The 17,577-nt window shown below is 45.2% G+C and overlaps 2 protein-coding genes across 2 annotated transcripts in view; both read left to right on the top strand.

The window, feature by feature from the left end:
- The first annotated feature begins 199 nt into the window (after positions 1 to 199).
- DAXX (death domain associated protein) lies at positions 200 to 12,847 on the top strand. Its single transcript, XM_075259877.1, has 8 exons — positions 200 to 265; positions 2,791 to 3,056; positions 4,939 to 5,749; positions 7,974 to 8,122; positions 9,382 to 9,517; positions 10,110 to 11,214; positions 12,203 to 12,323; positions 12,441 to 12,847. Exons 2-8 carry the CDS (start codon positions 2,865 to 2,867, stop codon positions 12,492 to 12,494), a joined length of 2,568 nt encoding a protein of 855 aa, XP_075115978.1. The 5' UTR covers positions 200 to 265; positions 2,791 to 2,864; the 3' UTR covers positions 12,495 to 12,847.
- Positions 12,848 to 16,990: 4,143 nt separating this feature from the next.
- ZBTB22 (zinc finger and BTB domain containing 22) overlaps positions 16,991 to 17,577 on the top strand; it is a 9,246-nt gene continuing 8,659 nt past the window's right edge. The window contains exon 1 of the mRNA XM_075261054.1: positions 16,991 to 17,059. The gene's annotated coding sequence lies outside the window, so the exon portion shown is untranslated. The remainder of the gene's footprint in view (positions 17,060 to 17,577) is intronic.

Here is a 17,577-nt window from a genome sequence, read left to right as displayed (position 1 = left end):
CGGGAATATTAAAGGGGCTTATTTTATTGTATTAACCCTATCAGCCCTGAAGCCACGCCTACTATTGTAGGCGGGGCCATTCCCTGTGACTCCAGAAACCGCCACGCCCTCTCGCGCGCTTTCTTAGGTTTAAACCTCTAGCCCCGCCCCCTGCTTTGTGACGCGTCACGGCGTCTCTGTCTCTGGCTTACCGGAACCGGAAATGAGGTTCTGGTAGTCCGTGACATTACGAGAGGCCGGAAGTGGTGGGAGAAGGCGATAATCGGTAATGTGCGGAGCGGAGGGAGATCTTTGTCTCTTGTTGGTGGGGTTTGTGTGTCCCGCCGCTGTGTGAGTGTGTGGAGCGGTGTGTGAGGGGCCGGGGTGCACTGGGGCTCGGGCTCTGCCTTTATGTGGCACTGGGGTGCTCGCTTCCATAGCTCCATAGACCTAATGGGTAATAATGGGCCGGTGTAGTTCCCTGCCCCTCCTGTGCGGGGCGCTGCTGTGTTATCTGCATTTTACTTACACTAGAAGAGCTTGTGAGTGTGGAGGGAGGGAAGAGCCGGGACTGCCATAGACTGAGGGGAGAGGTGATGGTTGATGGGTCTCTATAATATCCAGTGGTGTGTGGGGGGATTCCCGTGTAATATCTAATAATCCCTGTAGATAGGACACAACGGCGGGATTTATGGTGATAACACTTCAGTCCGGCCTTTCCTTTGTTGTTTTTATTATTTGCTCCTCCCATTTTTCTGAAAGTGACAACAAATATGGCCGCCAATTTATCCCGGAGTTGTCAGAGTTCACTACACGGTTATCTATTGGCCATTCTGTAACTCTAAAAATGATGCCGCTCAGGAGTCTTGGAAAGCTGAGCTGTGAGACTGTTAATGCCATGTATATCAATTACGTAGGGTGTGTATACATCTTGCGTATATAAAGTATACGGTGGCATTATCAGCACAACATGGCTGCCCGTGGGTGAGCTTGTTCACATAAGCTACCACGCCGCTCTATTCACACAACCAGATCTATATAAAGGTCTGCGTGAGCCGTCCGCTAAAAAACAGATGCTGCCATATCTCAACCCTTATTCTTAGAATCCTCCAACCGGAAAACTGGTTCCCTTTATATGTGCATTGTCTGTGAAAAACGTATTTTTTACCGAACCAAGTAGGCAGCCCTGTCGTGTGACAAAGCCTTGTGGCCCGCGCATCTGATTCTGACAGCCATTGTATTCAGTAGGAGGCAGAGGTCTGAGCAGGCTGCTGACAATAGACGTCTGCTGACGTGTAGGGGTCACATCATACAAGCTTCCATGTAGTAAGTCCAGCTACTTTAGAATTATTAGTATTATGGTCACTTGGAGATAATGGGGTGAGGTTTTATGTTGACAAAGAAACTTTATTTATTATGAGTTTACAATAAAATTATTTTCATTAGAGCGCTTCTCCCTTATATTGATCGGAGGTTTCCTGGTGATTATAGGGAGTAGCTTGATCTGATCCCCTGTGTCATAGACCTCCTTTGCTGCTCTGCCACTACATCAGGCCAGGATATTTATTGATTTCAGTCTGAACATATGGCCAGTTTCTCAGTACGTGATGCTGGTGATACAGCTGCCGTATCTCTAGGATGTCTTATCTACGTTTCTTCCACCTTTTAGTTGACTTATTTGAGTCAGACTTTCACAACACAGTTTTGGTATATTGAAGCCATGTCGGCTTTTTCTATACCCTCATGTCTAGTAAGCTTTCAGATGCGCCTCATTGTGTCAGAGATGCCCAATGTTTGTGCCCGTGTGTAGAGTTGCGGTTCCCCAGCACCAGTGTCGCACTGTGTGGCTGAAGCTCTGGACACTATAGCCGTGACTCTGGGACCTGCAGCTCTGCTTGCATTCACTTGTATAGGAGTAGATACCGTGTATATAGCTTCCAGTAGCTGAAACAGATCCTACTTGTGGCTGACAGCTCAGTCTCATGAAAGTAAATGGGGCTGAGTTACAATACATAATACAGCCACTATACAAATATATGGCACTGTCCAGTATTCAGTGCAGAGGCCGGAGCACCCACCTTAACATTGCGCTCTCTTCAAATAGCCGATTGTTGGAACACCCACAGATAAAACGATGACTTATCTTAAGACTTGTCCATCAGTGTGTCATTTCAGGTAAGCCCTTAGGCTGGCGCACTACACACCAGTCTTAAAAGGATTTCCAGAATCTGTGTTGATCAATGACCCCAGGACTCCCAGCAATCTGTTAGGCGTTCAGGCGAGTGCTGCAGAGTTTTCATTGACTATCCAGTACAGCACCACACGTTGTAGAGACTGTGCTTTGGTATTGCTGCTCAGCCCCATTCACTTGAATAGGTCTGAGCTGTTGCTGTATTGTGTGATCTGTTCAAACAACTGATCAGCTGGGGTCATGGGTATCAGTCGCCAGGGCTCTAGGGTTAGTAGGCCAAACCTCTGTTAGATCCTGGTAGTTGAATTCCTATAAAAGTAAATGTGCTACAAATTATACATCAAATTACTTATACAGTGTTCATTATATAATATTTAAACTATGAATCATGTTATTTTGGAGTCTGTAATTCTTTTCTGCGTCCACAGCCCTGCCAATCACACGTTACTGACTCCCAGAAAGCTCCTTCAGTAAAGTATCCCCTATACATATTTGTTGAATCTGCATCAGAATCTTGCTGCACATGTCGTACTATGGAAGTGAAGGCGCCGTGTACTAGATTTCACCTCTATTCCCGCTATGCCTTGCTGTGTGTAATGAGTCTCTCTATCACTGTGCAGGTCTCCATTGGTCATCACTCGATCAGTCCTGCCATGTTAACTCCGTCACTGCCTTGAGTTCCTGAAAGAGAAAAATGTCACATGTGCATGAAATCATTGTGCTAGATGATGATGAAGAGGAGGAAGAAGCACCACGTCCCTCAAAGGCCAAGGCCAGTCCCTGCAACTCATCAAAGCAAACCAATGGAAATGAAGAAGAGGGCAGCAGCAGCCGGCGGAGTAAGGCCGCTGCGATCAGTGCTGAAAACAAGACACTTTTCAATGAGGTGAGGACCTAATAGATTCCAGACTCGTACACCCTACACGCTAGGTTCACACCAGCGTCCGGTCTCTGTTATAAGGTTTCCATCTTCTGCAGGCAGAAGACGGAAACCTGTCCAGCCATGAGCACCGGGTGAGTGTTTTGTGCTCTCCGCGGCGAAACCGTTTTTTTTAAACTGGACACAAAGTCCTGCATGTCCGACTCTGTGTCCGGTTAAAAAAAAAAAAATGGTTTCACCACGGAGAGCTCAAAACGCTCACTGGCACTTACGGCCGGACACGGTTTGACTCATTCATTTCAATGGGTTTTTTTTAAAAATGCCGGCAGGTTTCCGTCTCCGTCCAGTTTCGGGCAGGAAAAGGAAACCTGAAATCAGAGACCCCGGGCGCAGATGTGAACAAGCCCTTAGCTCTGTATTTTATATTTCACCATGTTTGTGTTTTTTATTTTTCTTAACTATATTTACATTGTTACAATTCACAGAAAACAACAAGGAGTCAAAGCATTTGCATCTGTAGAACTATCTCAGCTGGCCTACGAGGCGAGCCAGGAACTTCATTTCTTGTTTGCTGCTAAAAAAAAAATCTGCGTTCAGGTTTCCATTCAGCGAGTCCTCGTGGGGACGCCCTGAGCAGAAACCTATCCGCATGAAAAAGAGGTTACCTAAGGAAACCTGCAGACCCTATAGACTATAATGGGGTCTGTGTGGTTTCCGCATGTTTGTAGGACTTTTCTCTCAACATATTTCATGTGGATAAGGGAACAGAATGGCCCGAACGCAGATGTGAACTGGGCCTGAGAACACATGGGGCAAGTTTGCAGTGGGTTAGCCATCAGCTGAGATGTACAGTAGTATAAATCCCATCTACACCTTCCATATCAAATCTGCAGAGCAAATTGCCTTGTGCTGCAGGTTTTGTACACGCAGCATGACAGTCATTGAGCAGTGACCATTTGATGTCACAGCACATTTCAGTGGAATGGCTCACAATTGGAACTGTGGTCATTTTGACAAGGGGGCGCTAGAGATGTCGTGTTAGTCACATTCCTTTGCCACTTGAATGGAGGGAGCTGCTGGCAAAATATTAAAGAGGACCTTTCATGTTCCTATGAATGTGCAGTTTTATATACCATTAGAAAGCCCATGTGGGGCAACATGGTGGCTCTGTGGTTAGCACTGTAACCTTGCAGCGCTGGAGTCCTGGGTTTGAATCCTACCAGGAACAACATCTGCAAGGAGTTTGTCTGTTCTCCCCGTGTATGCGTGGATTTCCTCCCATCCTACAAAGACAGACTGATAGGGGAAAATGTACATTGTGATCCCTATATCATATACCCCTATATGGGGCTCACAATCTACATAAAAAAGCCCATAGTGCACTCAGTTTTCCCGGTATGTGGCCTGGCGGAGGAGATATTGGTGCCGTTAGTTGCAGCACCTATATCTCCCCACTGTCAGAAGGGCTCAGTGTCATCGCTGTGAGAAATGCCCTCCTCCACCTTGACATTGCTTGTCCATAAACTTGTACTGAGGAAGGGATCCGTGTTCCTAGCAGTTCAGTGTCATCACGATGGCACTGGGATATGAGAAACACCCCCTGACAGTGGGGAGAAATCGGTGCCAAAACTGAATTCAGCGCACTGTCTTCCTTCTAGTGGTATATAAAACCGCACATTCACGAGGACATGAAGGTTCTCTCCAAAGGTGAATATAATGCAATTTTCGATCTTTCTGGATTGATATGTGAGGCATCCCCTTTAGCTTCTTGCTCTTTATTTTCCTTTGTGTTTTCTTCTATGTCCTCCTATGTCCTCTTTCTTTTTACTGATTATTGTAAGGTTTTCTGTATCAGTCTCTTAAACCAGGATGTGTCATTTTGTTCCAGTTTGTTGAATACTGCTCAAAACTGACTACAGAGCACCCAGAGGTCATCTCATTTCTTCAGGGAAGATACAGCAAGGCCAATCCTACCTATCTCTCCTCTGTTGAGTTCCGAAACACGCTGGGCCGTTGTCTCACCCGGGTGCAAACCAAGCGCTCAAAGATTTTTGTTTACATAAATGAACTATGTACTGCTTTAAAAGCAAATTCACAAAAACGTAAGGTCACCCTGCAGACGAAAACCAACCAGCAACCGGCTACACAGAAAGCCGAAACGCCAAAAGAAAGTGATGGGGAAGCCGAGGAAGCACAAGTCAAGAAAACTGGCTCCAAGCGTCAGATTCGCTACCTGGAGAATCTTCTAAGGATATACTCCCAGGAGATAACAAAGCTGCAAGAGAAAGAGCTGAGCTTGGAGGATCTGGAGGATGAAGACTCAAGTTATATCCAGGAATCCAGGCTCAAGCGCAAATTGCTGCGGATATTTGAGAAACTTTGTGAGCTGAAAGACTGCTCTAGTCTGACCGGCCGAGTCATAGAGCAGAGGATACTTTACAGGGGTACACGCTACCCTGAAGTCAACCGGCGCTTGGAAAAGTTCATCAATAGCAGCCGAGACCTTTTCCCTGATTATGGGGATGTCCTTCGAGTGGTTGAGCGAGCAAATGATAAGCATAACTTAGGACTGTCACGTAAGCAGATGCAAAGCATGGCCCAAGATGCCTTCAGAGAACTTGGTAACAAGCTCCAAGACCGGAGACATTTGGATATGATTTATAACTTTGGCTGCCACCTGACTGACCCCTACAAAAGTGGTGAGTGGAAAATTACAGCTGAACAATGTGGCTTCATGTTGGAGCAAGGAATATTTGGCGGCTTCCTCTTGGAGGTTTCACTTTCTATTTGCATGTCTCTCTTCTTGTATGTACACATGGCATTATTTGTAACAGAAATGTGTCTTGATTGCTTTTACAATTGTCATGTCAGTTGCTTTGGTGAAATCTTATAGACCATTTTTAGTGGGGCGTCAACTTGTTTAGATCACTGTGTGTTAATGGAATTGTTCTGGGTTTGATGTCTTATCCTTAGGACAAGTCATCAGTTGCAGATAAATGGGCCCAACACCCCTGTGGATGAGCTATTTGAAGCTGTAGCTCAGGGGTAGGGAACCTTCGGCTCTCCAGCTGCTGTGAAACTACAACTCCCAGCATGCTCCATTCACTTCCATGGAAGTGCCAAGAACAGCAGAGCAAGTATGCATGCTGGGAGTTGTAGTTTTGCAACAGCTGGAGAGCCGTACGTTCCCTACCCCTGCTGTAGCTCCACTTCATACGCCTTGTAAAGTTTTATTCATTTTCCACACAGTCTTTTTGCAGCTCGGTCCCAATCAAGTGAATAGTCTGTGATACCAAGCACAGCCCCTATACAATACACAACACTGTGCTTGATTTTCTTTGTAAAGTCTGCAGCGCTCACCCAAATGATGCAGTCTCTTCACAAAGCTGATTGGATGAGAGCCTGGGCATTGGACCCTGCTCATCTTCAGTTGATGAAGTCAATCAGGGTTAGATGTAGTCCAGCTCTCAGCACCCTTGGGGCATGTTCACACGGAGGAAAAGGTCATGGAAAGCTTCTCTTCCTTGTGAACATTCTGCGCAGTTAGCCGCAACAAGATGGCGATGGAGCGTCTGCATTACGTTGCGGCATTCCGCTCCTGATTAGGCCCAACTGAATGGCCCTAAACAGGAGCGTGTCGCGGACCGAGGCTGAATCAGCCACAGAATCTGCAGCAGGATAGGGCAGCTCGCTTCTTGTTTCCGTTAGCGGAATAAAAAGGTAGAAGTCTGTGGGAGAATTATTTGCAGGCGGATTCCGTGTCAAAATCTGTCTGCGAAAAACTCTGTATGAACTAGCCCTTGCTGAGGTTGGCTGTTTGCAGGGTTAATGAATGCTCCATTGTGGTGCCGCCGCTGTCTTACACAGTCCTATTCTCTTGAGTGGGTTCAGCTGCTGGATCAGTTGGGGTTTGACCACTTGTTCTTCCACTGATCATAGGCAAAGCGATTAAAAGGCCCTTTGTTTAAATCAGTGGCAGTCTGGCACGCAGACGATGGGACTGCTGGATCCTAGCTGCATTCAATAGAGTGATGGTACCCAACTTCTAGTGAGTGGCGGCGGTCGCACCGAGGGATCTCGCAGTATGTAAGCCATAATACGGGCTGTATGGTCTCTTCAAACAGCTGCTTGGTTGGGTGCTATCTAATATTGATTACCCCCTTTATAGTGTGTTTCCCCTGTTATTCTTCATTCTGCAGGACATTGTATGTTTGTGCTGGAGCAGCCCATTGGTTTCATTATAAGAAATAAACATGTGATCAGACATTGGCAAACTCCTTCTGACATGTTCGGCAGATGTCTGCGCTATCACTGCCCCCACAATGACTGGACCCATAATCACGACTGTCTGTGGGGTTATATGTGTAATGCAACTTACAGCTTACTTTGCTTGGACCTTTGTTTATTAAGTTTAAGATTTTGGCCCCTTTCAAAGAACAGAGTTTACACCAAGAAACAGTTGGTTTATGTCAGATATACTAGACAGACTCCTAGCATTATAGTTCTGTATGATGTGAGGGGTAATCCCTGAGGGAGACGGGGACTCCTAACTGCATTGATAGTTATATAATATAATGCTAGGAGTCTGTCTCCCCAAATAGTGATCAAGCAGCTAAATCCATCTCATTCAGCTGAAAGTTGTGTAAAAGCAGCCGGACAGAAGACTTCAGAGCATAAAGTAGCCGGCTGTGAGACATGTCTGAGAATTATTAACCTGTCTGTATATTTGTGTGTGTGTGTATGTATATATATATATATATATATATGTGGCTGTGTGTGTGTGTGTATATATATATATATATATATATATATATATATATATATATATATATATATATATATGTTTCATTGTATCTGTTTCTAGCTCTTGTTTGGACCTTGTAAATATCAAATTAACTTGTAGAACATTTCTACGTTTTCCAGTTAATGATCCGGCTACACAGGACACAAGTTTGGCGCGACACCTGCGTGAAAACCGCAATACAGCACTGTCTCGGCTTGATGATGTCATCAAAAAATATGCAGACTTGCAGGAAGACGGAGACGAGGATTATAGGAAGAAAACTAAAAGGGTATGTGGCCTGCTAAATAACTTGGACAGAACTGGGTTTGCATGCATTTCACTCTGGTATTTAGAGTATTGTTCCCCAAGCTTACTTAAAGAGATCTTAAGGACTAATCAGTTCAAGGGGTTGTCCCATCTCAAGGATCTATAGTGGTAGCTTATTTAAATTGAAGACTTTTCCTAAATATATTGCTTTAGAAATTCTGCTTTGTTTGCCTGCTATGTGACCTTATTCCTCCCATTGATTACACAGTGTTGCTATAACCACAGACCTGTAGGACAAGTGATGTCACTTACTCGCTGCTCTTGCTGGCAGGACAATCCTTCAGTTAATTGCACTTTGCTGATAAAGCCTGGTCTTATCTCTCTATGTAAACAGACAGATAACACTGAGTCCATTCTGTACAAGCATCTGCATATTATCTGATCTGCATAAGTGTTCTGTGTCCTGTTCAGCAAGAAGGGGGGGGGGTGTCTCTGTGACTACTCCTCATTGTCTATGTCATATGACCTGCAGGTATCGCCTTATACCTTTTAGTCAGTTTGTGACCAGGGTGAAGTGTATTAAAACAGCAACAGAGACAAGTCACACTCGCATCAATGTGACGCCTTTCTCCCCATGAAAATCTGAGACTGGTGCTGAGATTGTTTTTGTAAATTCTATTATGCAGATGAGAAATGGGAGCGCTGATGGCGGCTCTATGGAGCAATTACTATCAGGAGAGCCCCGACTGTCTCATTGTATATTAGAATAGAATATTCGTCACCCTGGTCACAGGCCCTTGTTTATGAAATTTGTAGAAGTCGTTTCTATTGCTGATTCATCAGCTCCATCCCAGAACAATGGCGGCTCTTATGTGAGGAGCAGAAGTCTCTCTGCATTGCTATACTTCTAGAAACACATCATGGCAGACATCAGCTCATATACGTCTCTCCATGCCCATTCCATGCTCTGTCCTTATATTAGAATCATTTGGGGTTATCATTAGATTTTTTATTTTTTTTTTACATGTAGATAGTGAGCCCCATATAGGAATTACAATGTACAATTTTTTATATTTTTTTTCCCCATCAGCCTGTCTTTATAGAATGAGAGATAATCCAGGCAAATGCGTCGAGAACATACAATCTCCTTGCAGATGTTCCTGGCAGGATTCAAACCCAGGACTCCAGCACTAACCACTGAGCCACCGTGCTGCCCCTGGTTATAATTTGATTTGTAATAATCTCTTATTTGGGTTCTTGTCTTCCTTTTCTTAATAACAGGGATCTGAAAAGACCAGACAGTCGTCGTCGTCATCAGAAGAAGAAGAAGAGTCAGAAGATTCTGAAACAGATATTGACCAAGAGCTAGAGCAAAGTAATAAAATGGCGGATAGTGAGGAAGGAGAGAATGAGGAAGGTGAGGAGATGGTGAATGGTAATGAGGAATCTGTGTATCACACACTATACATACTGCGACGGCTACAGGAGAGCGAATCCACAAAGGTCTGAATACGCTGCAGCCTTTTACCTTCCAGTGTGGATTTCACTTCTTTCCATCAGCAGTAATATGTGAAATATACGACTAGAATGTGGATTTTGCTGCAGGTCAGCCTCAGGATGTTGGTGAGATCCTTGGATCTACTATAAAGGATTCCTTTCACTTATAAATGTCATGTTTCTGTCCTGGATAGACTGGAGCAATAGTCTGCGCCATTTTACATTATCTTATGGCGCAAAAGTGTGAACACAGTCTAACATTTCTAAAATAAACTTCTGACATTGTGTAAGGTTGACAGAGATTGTTCATCTTTTCCATTTGCCCCATGAATGTGAATCTATGTAAGAGCAGGCGGTGTTACCATGTGTGAGATCACGGCAAGGCGCAGACATATCAAATATGGCCGCTGGGCTCAGATGAACCAACAAGTGTTCTATTACCCGTAGTGATATGTAAATCTTCCTGTGATGATCGTCCTGTAATATAATGTGTGCTTCTCTCTCCCATTTAGAAGAAATTCCTGCCGACCAAGAAAATGAGTCTGACCAAAAGATGGATCAGGTATCTGGTGGTGAGGAAGACGGGGAAAAGGACAAAGGTGATGGTGAGAATGACAGTGTCATGGAAGAACAGGAGGAGGCCACAGAGCAAGAATCTTCCCCAACATCCACATCTATGTCACATGATAAAGACTCTCCAAATACAACCATGGAGTCTGAAGTGGAGGCGCAACTTTCTGGCTCTCCTGACCTCACCCATGACAGCCCGGTCAATGCCAAGTCTGACGAGGAGCAAGAGGCCTGCGTACCCGCCGACACTACCCAACAAATAGAGGGGGATCAAGAAGACAATGACACAGTGCAAAGTTCTGTGGACGAAGGACCAAATGAGAATCAAGAAGATTTGGATACTGAACGGCAAAGCATCACAGAAGAGAATTCACTGCCTGATATGATGGTGTCCGTGATAGAAGAAGACAAGGATCACTCTGAGCATGATGGTGAAGATGTCACAGAAGGTAGAGATGATCAGTCATGTGCGGAAAGTGATACTGAGATTCATAGTGCGCCATCCTTATCACCTGTCATCCCAGAAGGAAGCTCCATAGATGTAAAGACAGAAGAGCAATGTGAGAGAAGGCCGAGTGTAGACAGTGAGGCGGCGAGTATAGAAGACGAGGAGAAGGTCTGTACAGATACTGCCAGAAATGAAGACGAAGATGATCCTGTAGATGACTCTGAAACCAGTGCAGATGAGAAACTCTCAGATAGTCCTGCAATGGAGCACCAGGACGCTGCTACCGAGACCTCCCCCAAGGCAGAGGATCCTAAAACAGACTGTGACTTGTCACCCCTGAGTAGCAGCAATGGAGTCCACACAGCCACAAAAGAGCCACACAGATTATTAAATCGCCTGAAACTTAAGAAAGAACAGGCGACCCTCAGAGACTCTCCTATGCCTAGAAACACAGAGGAAGATAGCCCCCCACCCTACAGGAAAAGGAAAAACCTGTCCCCCAAGCAGTGCACTACGAATAATGGACTAACACAATATAATGGGAAAGGGTGCACTGCGAACCGCACGGATAACAGCTGCAAAAGAGCGAAAATGGATTGGTGAGATGTTGGATGGGGGAAGGGTGCTGGGAAGAGGTTTAGGATTAAAAGGGGATGTCCAGGATTACAAAAATATGATTGCTGCGCTGGTCCTGTTCATAGGTTATGTCTGGCATCTTAGCTTAGTTATATTAAAGGGATTGTCCAGGATTTAGAGTAAATTCAAGTATGGCTGGGTGAGATGTAAACCCAAAAAACCACACATTCGCCTCTGCCAGGTGCTCTGTTGTCTTGTCCTGGAGATGATCGCTGAGAACAATTACTGGACACAATGGCTGCTAACATCACCGATCCCTTACCAGCAGGCGCTGCGCTCAGGAATTGGTCTAATGTGAGTGTCTACATCTGACACGCAGCACTGGCGCTAGGGGAGTATGTCTCTACACCCACCCCAGCTACTCCTGAGTCTGGACAACCCCTTTACAATAGGTGATGTATTTATCCATCATGAGCGGGTGCCAGTCCTACAATCCTTAGATATAGAAGTCAAAATAAACTCCTGGATACTGCCCAGTGTTACCTCCGCTACAGTAACAGAGGCCTGCCCTCTATATAAGCCCTGGTCACTGATGTGCAGGTAACTCATACGGTCTGATAATCCGCACAGTAGATAGAAATAGACAGCAGGAAAGTTCTCTGTCCCATATACGCGCGTATCACATTGAAAGCAATAGGTAAAAAAGCCTCCCATTCAGTTCAATGGGTAGCACGCGTAAGACCAAACCCACTGAAGCCAATGGGATTCTGTTTACTGCGCTCACTCTGACACGTGTTTACGTGTCAGAATGAGCGGCGCGATACACTATGTGAATGCAGCCTTAGAGGTAGGACACACAGGAGCTGACCTACAAAACAGAAGATTGGGGGTGGGTGGGTGAAGATATTGGAGTCTATAGGAAAGGATCAATGACCTCAATAGCAGGAGATTAAGATGGCACCAGGTTGTCATACGAATATTAACCCCGACCTCGTCTCTTTGTCCCCGCAGTTCTTATACGTCTCTTTCCAGCTCGTCCGAGTCTGATAGTGATATTGAGCAGGACAGCCAAACTCCAGGTCTGATGATGACGTGCAGCCCACGGGAGACCCCAACAAAGCCAACTAAAAAGGTAAGGGATGGGGACATGGGAGCCAGTAATAGTCCTCCTTGAATAATCTATGCTAATACTTATTTCTTCCCCCTCCCCCCCATTTATATTGTCCCACTCTGCACTTTTTCTTTTTAGTCTCACGTCTCCACACAGTGCGACCCGGATGAAGTGATTGTCCTCTCTGATTGACTTCTTTGTACAGTAAAATGGAGGGAGAAGAAGGTGTCTGGGACCATGGGGGGACTTTGTGCCGTGTTGTGTCTGGATATTAGGAGAGTAGCAGCAGGATGGAGGTGGACTTTTTGGCTTTGTGTGTGTGTGACCGGGGTGTACGCACACTCCCCATTGTAGGTAGTCATTAGGATTCGGAGCTCAGGGTATGTCCTGGGTGGCCGAAGTAATCATTGTGGGTGTTAGCAGAAGGCTCTCCGGGTAAGCTTGTACGTGGATACGACACTTGAATATTTTAACTGTCTCCCTGGGGCATTTTGGATATCTTCGCCCATATATACCTTCTTTATTTTTGTTTTGTAAAAACAACTTTGAGAATAAATCTTTCTTTATTACATTTGTCTCCTTGTCTATTCCGATTCATTGTCCTGTCTCTCTAAACCTTTTCCAAAAAAGTCAGAAAAACTGCTTTCTCAAAAACACCGTCCATGACAGCAACACTGGAGGTTAAATCTCCTAATAGGGACAGGAACACCCAAGAGGTTAAATTGCTTCTCCCCTGCTCCCTCCTCGGTGTTTTCCTGGAAATACCAGGGCTCCGTCTTCCCTGCTTCCTGATGCTGCACATTCTCCCGGTGCAGGCCTATCTTTGATTTGCCAGCGCTTCACAGCAATGTTGGGGTGAGCTTCAGCGTGGCTTTGGTCCTCCTGAGGGAGCGCCCCACTATTTGCATCTTTCTTTCCTTGCGTTCCATCCTAGAGCCCACACCCCTTAGTAGATGCCGGCGGTGCATAGTGCACACCTGTAAGGGAGGCGACCAAATGACCAGGAAATTTGCAACTGAAAATGAAGCGATGCGCAGCGTTACTAGAAACCTATATAGGGTCACCAAATCATCAAGGAATACATGGGATGTATGTTGTGTGGCTATGCCTAGAGACGAGCTTTCTACTAAATCAGGCCTAGAGTCTCGTGTGCACCTTACCCCAGTGGCTAAGGAGGAGGTATAAGAAGCTTCTCAATATTCTTCCTTCCTTGTTTTTTTCTGTAGGATAAGGAGCAAAGACTTCATAAAGATCCAACTGGAAAACCTAAAAAGTAGATTGAACAGTGTACGTGCAGTGAAAAGCTCTCATGCTATGCAAAAACTTTTTCAACCATGTACAGAATTTTTTTTTTTTTTTTTGAGAAGAGCAACCTGAAACGCAATAAAGTGCAAGTAAACGTGAGCAGCTTGTGATTTCCTGGCAGTATTTGTGTCATTAATACATTTTATATTCTACTTTATTAGCACATTGTAGCAGCAGTCTGTGAAATCTGACATTTTTTCAGCATTGAGCTGTTCCTGCCCCTCCCTGAATGTTACTGTGTGTGGAGGACGGGAACATGTGGGCGTCAGACACTTCTGTCTCAGGCATTATAAAACGTACAGCTCGTACCTATAACACTTGCTTTTGGGGTTGTATCAGAGAGGAGATTCTCTTCTTTCACATCAGTGCTATCTGTATTATTTCCAGAGACATCACTGCTTGGAATTGGGCTAGTTATATCACGTATATTGTACAGCTTGCATAGAAATATTTTTATACCGACCTGTGTTCTGAACTGGAGATATCTCTTGAAATAATCCAGATAGCATTGCAATATTGTGAGCTGAAAGAAGAGACTCTCCTCTCATATGACACCAAAAGCAAGTTTGTACGTTTTATATAGTGACCCCCCTCTTCTCTACATGTTACACAGCCCAGTACTCCATACACGGATGGGAAGGGGAAGAGCGAAAAAATGCAGGATTTCACAGAAGGGAGACAAAATGTGTTAAAAGAATAATATGAAATGTATTAATGACACAAATTCTGTCAGAAAATCCAAAGCTTAGTTATGCTTTAAGACCAAGAAAGAAAATACATTTTTCTACTCATTAAAATTTGCCCTCACTTCTCCAGAATGAATGGCCGTTCTCTGAAAAGTGGAGGAAGAGAAAAATGTATGGGCACGACAGAAATCCCTAAAATAGATATTCCACTTCCTAAAGCAGGAAAAAACTACCAATCCCTTGAGGATTCCATTAGACAGAAACTCGGACATTCTACTAAAACATTCCCTGAGAAGCTTCTGCCGCATTGTTACAGATCTACAGTCTTGGCCTTACATTTTGGCATCCCTGCATTTATTTATTTTTGTTATAAACATATTAATCTCCTTTGTGTGTATTGGAACAAAAACTGAAAGAAGGCAAATTGGACATAATATCACACAAAACTCAAAAAATGGGCAGGACAAAATCGTGTGCGTCTCCTGTGGCAAGTAACAGGTGTGGGTAATATAAAAGTCACACCTGACAACAGATAAAAAGGAGAGAAGTTTAATCAAGATTTGCATTGTGTGTCACAGAGAAGAGAACGGTCTGAGGACTTGGAACCTTGAGATTGATATTTTCCCACAATTTTGGTTCTCAAGTCCATCTTATTGATGATCCTTTATCTAATGGTGCACAGCACATGGCACTGTAGCTAATCTCCATGTGGAGAGAAGAGGAAAAAATCTAAGATTGCAACACGGTATAGTCTGGATGGTGAATAAGCAAAACTAATCACACGCCAAAGACATTCAAGCTGTCCTGCAGGCTCAGGGGGATCTGTCAGCACAAACTGTTCACATGTGAATGAAATGAAAGACGATGGCGGAGACCCCGGAGGACCCCACTGCTGACACAGACATAGAAAAGCTAGACTGCAGTGTGCCAAAATCCATCGGGGGAAAACGTCTTGTGGACAGATGACACCAAGGTAGAGCTTTTTGGTAAAGCAAATTATATTACCGTTTACTGAACACAATATCAACAGTCACATAGGAAGGAGGTGCAAAGATGTCTTAGGGTTGTTTTGCTGCCTCTGCCACTGAGTGCTTTGACTGTGTTTAAGGCATTGTGAAATCTGAAGATTACCAAAGGATTTTGGTTCTCAGTGCGGGGCCCTGTGTCAGAAAGCTGGGTTTACATCCTAGGTCATAGGTCTTCCAGCAGGACAATGACCCAAAACACACTACAAACCCCCCCCCCCCCCCCCCCCCAGAATTGGATAGAAACAAAGCACGGGGGGGTTCTGAAGTGGCAGCTCGAAATCCCATTAATCACATGTGGAGAGATCTTAAAATTGCTGTTGGAAAAAGAAAAGACTCCCTCCAAGACTGAGAGACATGGGCCAGTTTGCAGAAGAAGAGTTTGGGACTTCTCTCTCTGTCCCTAGCGTAGGTCGTCCCTTGGACACTGTGGCTTCTCTTTCAGGGTACCCAGAGCTGTCTCCTGAGTCTCATCCCTGCTCTTACTATTGTGGGTATTCCAACCACCATCAGGGTCTATGAGGCTTATGTCTACCAGGACCGGAGCTGGAGGTAGACTACTACTACCACTATCAGACACCCTGCACCGGCCTAGGAGGAACATTGCAGTTTGTCCTGGAGATCCTTGCCGCTGTGACCACAACCACCACTACGCCCAAGCTCATAGCTTTCCTCCCAATGGCCCGTGCACCATCTTTACAAGAGATTTTGGTGGCTCTAGAGACTCCGACTTCACCCTCAGCTGGTTTGTGCCCATGGTCGTCTGCATTACTTTAAAGGGCGTTTCCAGGATTGTGATATTGATGATGTAGCCTTAGGATTGGTGGACGGGCAATGCTTTGCACCTTCTTTGAAGCGCTGAGGCCTCTTCCCTTCTGATAGAAGTTGTAGTTTCACCTCATCGGGCGCACACTTAAAGGGGATGTCCAAGGAGTTTAATTTATCTTGCGTTTATTAAATTGGCGAGGTTCTGACCCTGGGTCATGTGATTGGAACCATCCGCTGCCCCCGAGTTGCTCCGCCAGCAACGTATAGTTAGCCGGTCACTATAGCACAGGAGGCGGAGCAACCAGCGGCTTCTGATCACGTGACTCATGTTCGGAACCAGACTGGATAACCAAGGTCCAACTTTATAAAAATCACAATGTAAACAAAACTCCTTGGACATCCCCTTTAATGCTCCTGATGGCACCCCTTTAATTATGATGTTTTTTTTGTTTTATTGTCAGTCGTTCCCCCCAGTACCAGGTAGGGGCGCCTCAGCCAGCTGTATACGTGTATCTGGTAGCAGGGAGGTGTCCTGTGTGACCTACATAGCAGCAGACGTCAGAGCCATGACTGAGGCCGCTTACCAGAGCTCAGGCCGGCCAGACAGAAGCCTTACACCTACATGACATGTCTGTGGCACACAAAGCCCTCTATTTAGCTCCTCAGCCAATCAGCGGGCAGGACGGCCGCTCTTTTCTTGATTGACAACCCGACGCGCCAATCACAGCGGTCTCCTCGGCCCCGCAGACTAGGTCGCCTGAAACAAAAAGGGGCGCGTCCTACGGCTCCCAGCGACCAATTAGAGGAGACATCAGCGGTGACTTCTGCGTTAAAGGCAAAATCTTTTTAGTCGGCCGAGCGCGAGCATCCTTTGTGAAGGATGATGCCATTGTGCGCCTTTTATAAAGGGGCGGAGCCTTAGGAGGCCTGAGACACAGAGGGTGTTAAAGAGACAGCAAGACACAATCCTGGGGTGAGATAAGTGTTGTGTGCGCGGATTGTCGGTGTCTGTGCGCTGCGGTGTGTCAGTGTGTGCGGGCGGCCCGGCCGGTGCTGTGTGTGTGTGTGTGGTGAAGGGAACATGGCAGCATCTTCATCCCTGTGTATAGAGACTACATGGAGGGGAGAAGAGGCTGCTCCGACCTGCAGCTGCACACACTGTATATATATATATATACCATCCTATACACATGGCTGATAGCTGCACACACTGTATATATATATATATATACCATCCTATACACATGGCTGATAGCTACACACACTGTATATATATATATATACCATCCTATACACATGGCTGATAGCTGCACACACTGTATATATATATATATATATATATATATATATATATATATATATATATATATATATATATATACCATCCTATACACATGGCTGATAGCTGCACACACTGTATATATATATACCATCCTATACACATGGCTGATAGCTGCACACACTGTATATATATATATACCATCCTATACA

Source organism: Leptodactylus fuscus, chromosome 11 (genome assembly GCF_031893055.1).
Source record: "Leptodactylus fuscus isolate aLepFus1 chromosome 11, aLepFus1.hap2, whole genome shotgun sequence".
NCBI lineage: Eukaryota > Metazoa > Chordata > Amphibia > Anura > Leptodactylidae > Leptodactylus > Leptodactylus fuscus.
The sequence above is the reverse complement of the archived record's forward strand: the minus strand, read 5'-3'. Positions and strand labels throughout refer to the sequence as shown.

Coding starts and splice junctions, on each gene's coding strand:
- DAXX (XM_075259877.1), top strand. CDS start 2,865: ATGTCACATGTGCATGAAATCATTGTGCTAGATGATGATGAAGAGGAG. Junction 8,123..9,381: donor ATAGGAAGAAAACTAAAAGG/GTATGTGGCCTG, acceptor TCTTAATAACAG/GGATCTGAAAAGACCAGACA. Junction 9,518..10,109: donor GGAAGGAGAGAATGAGGAAG/GTGAGGAGATGG, acceptor TCTCCCATTTAG/AAGAAATTCCTGCCGACCAA.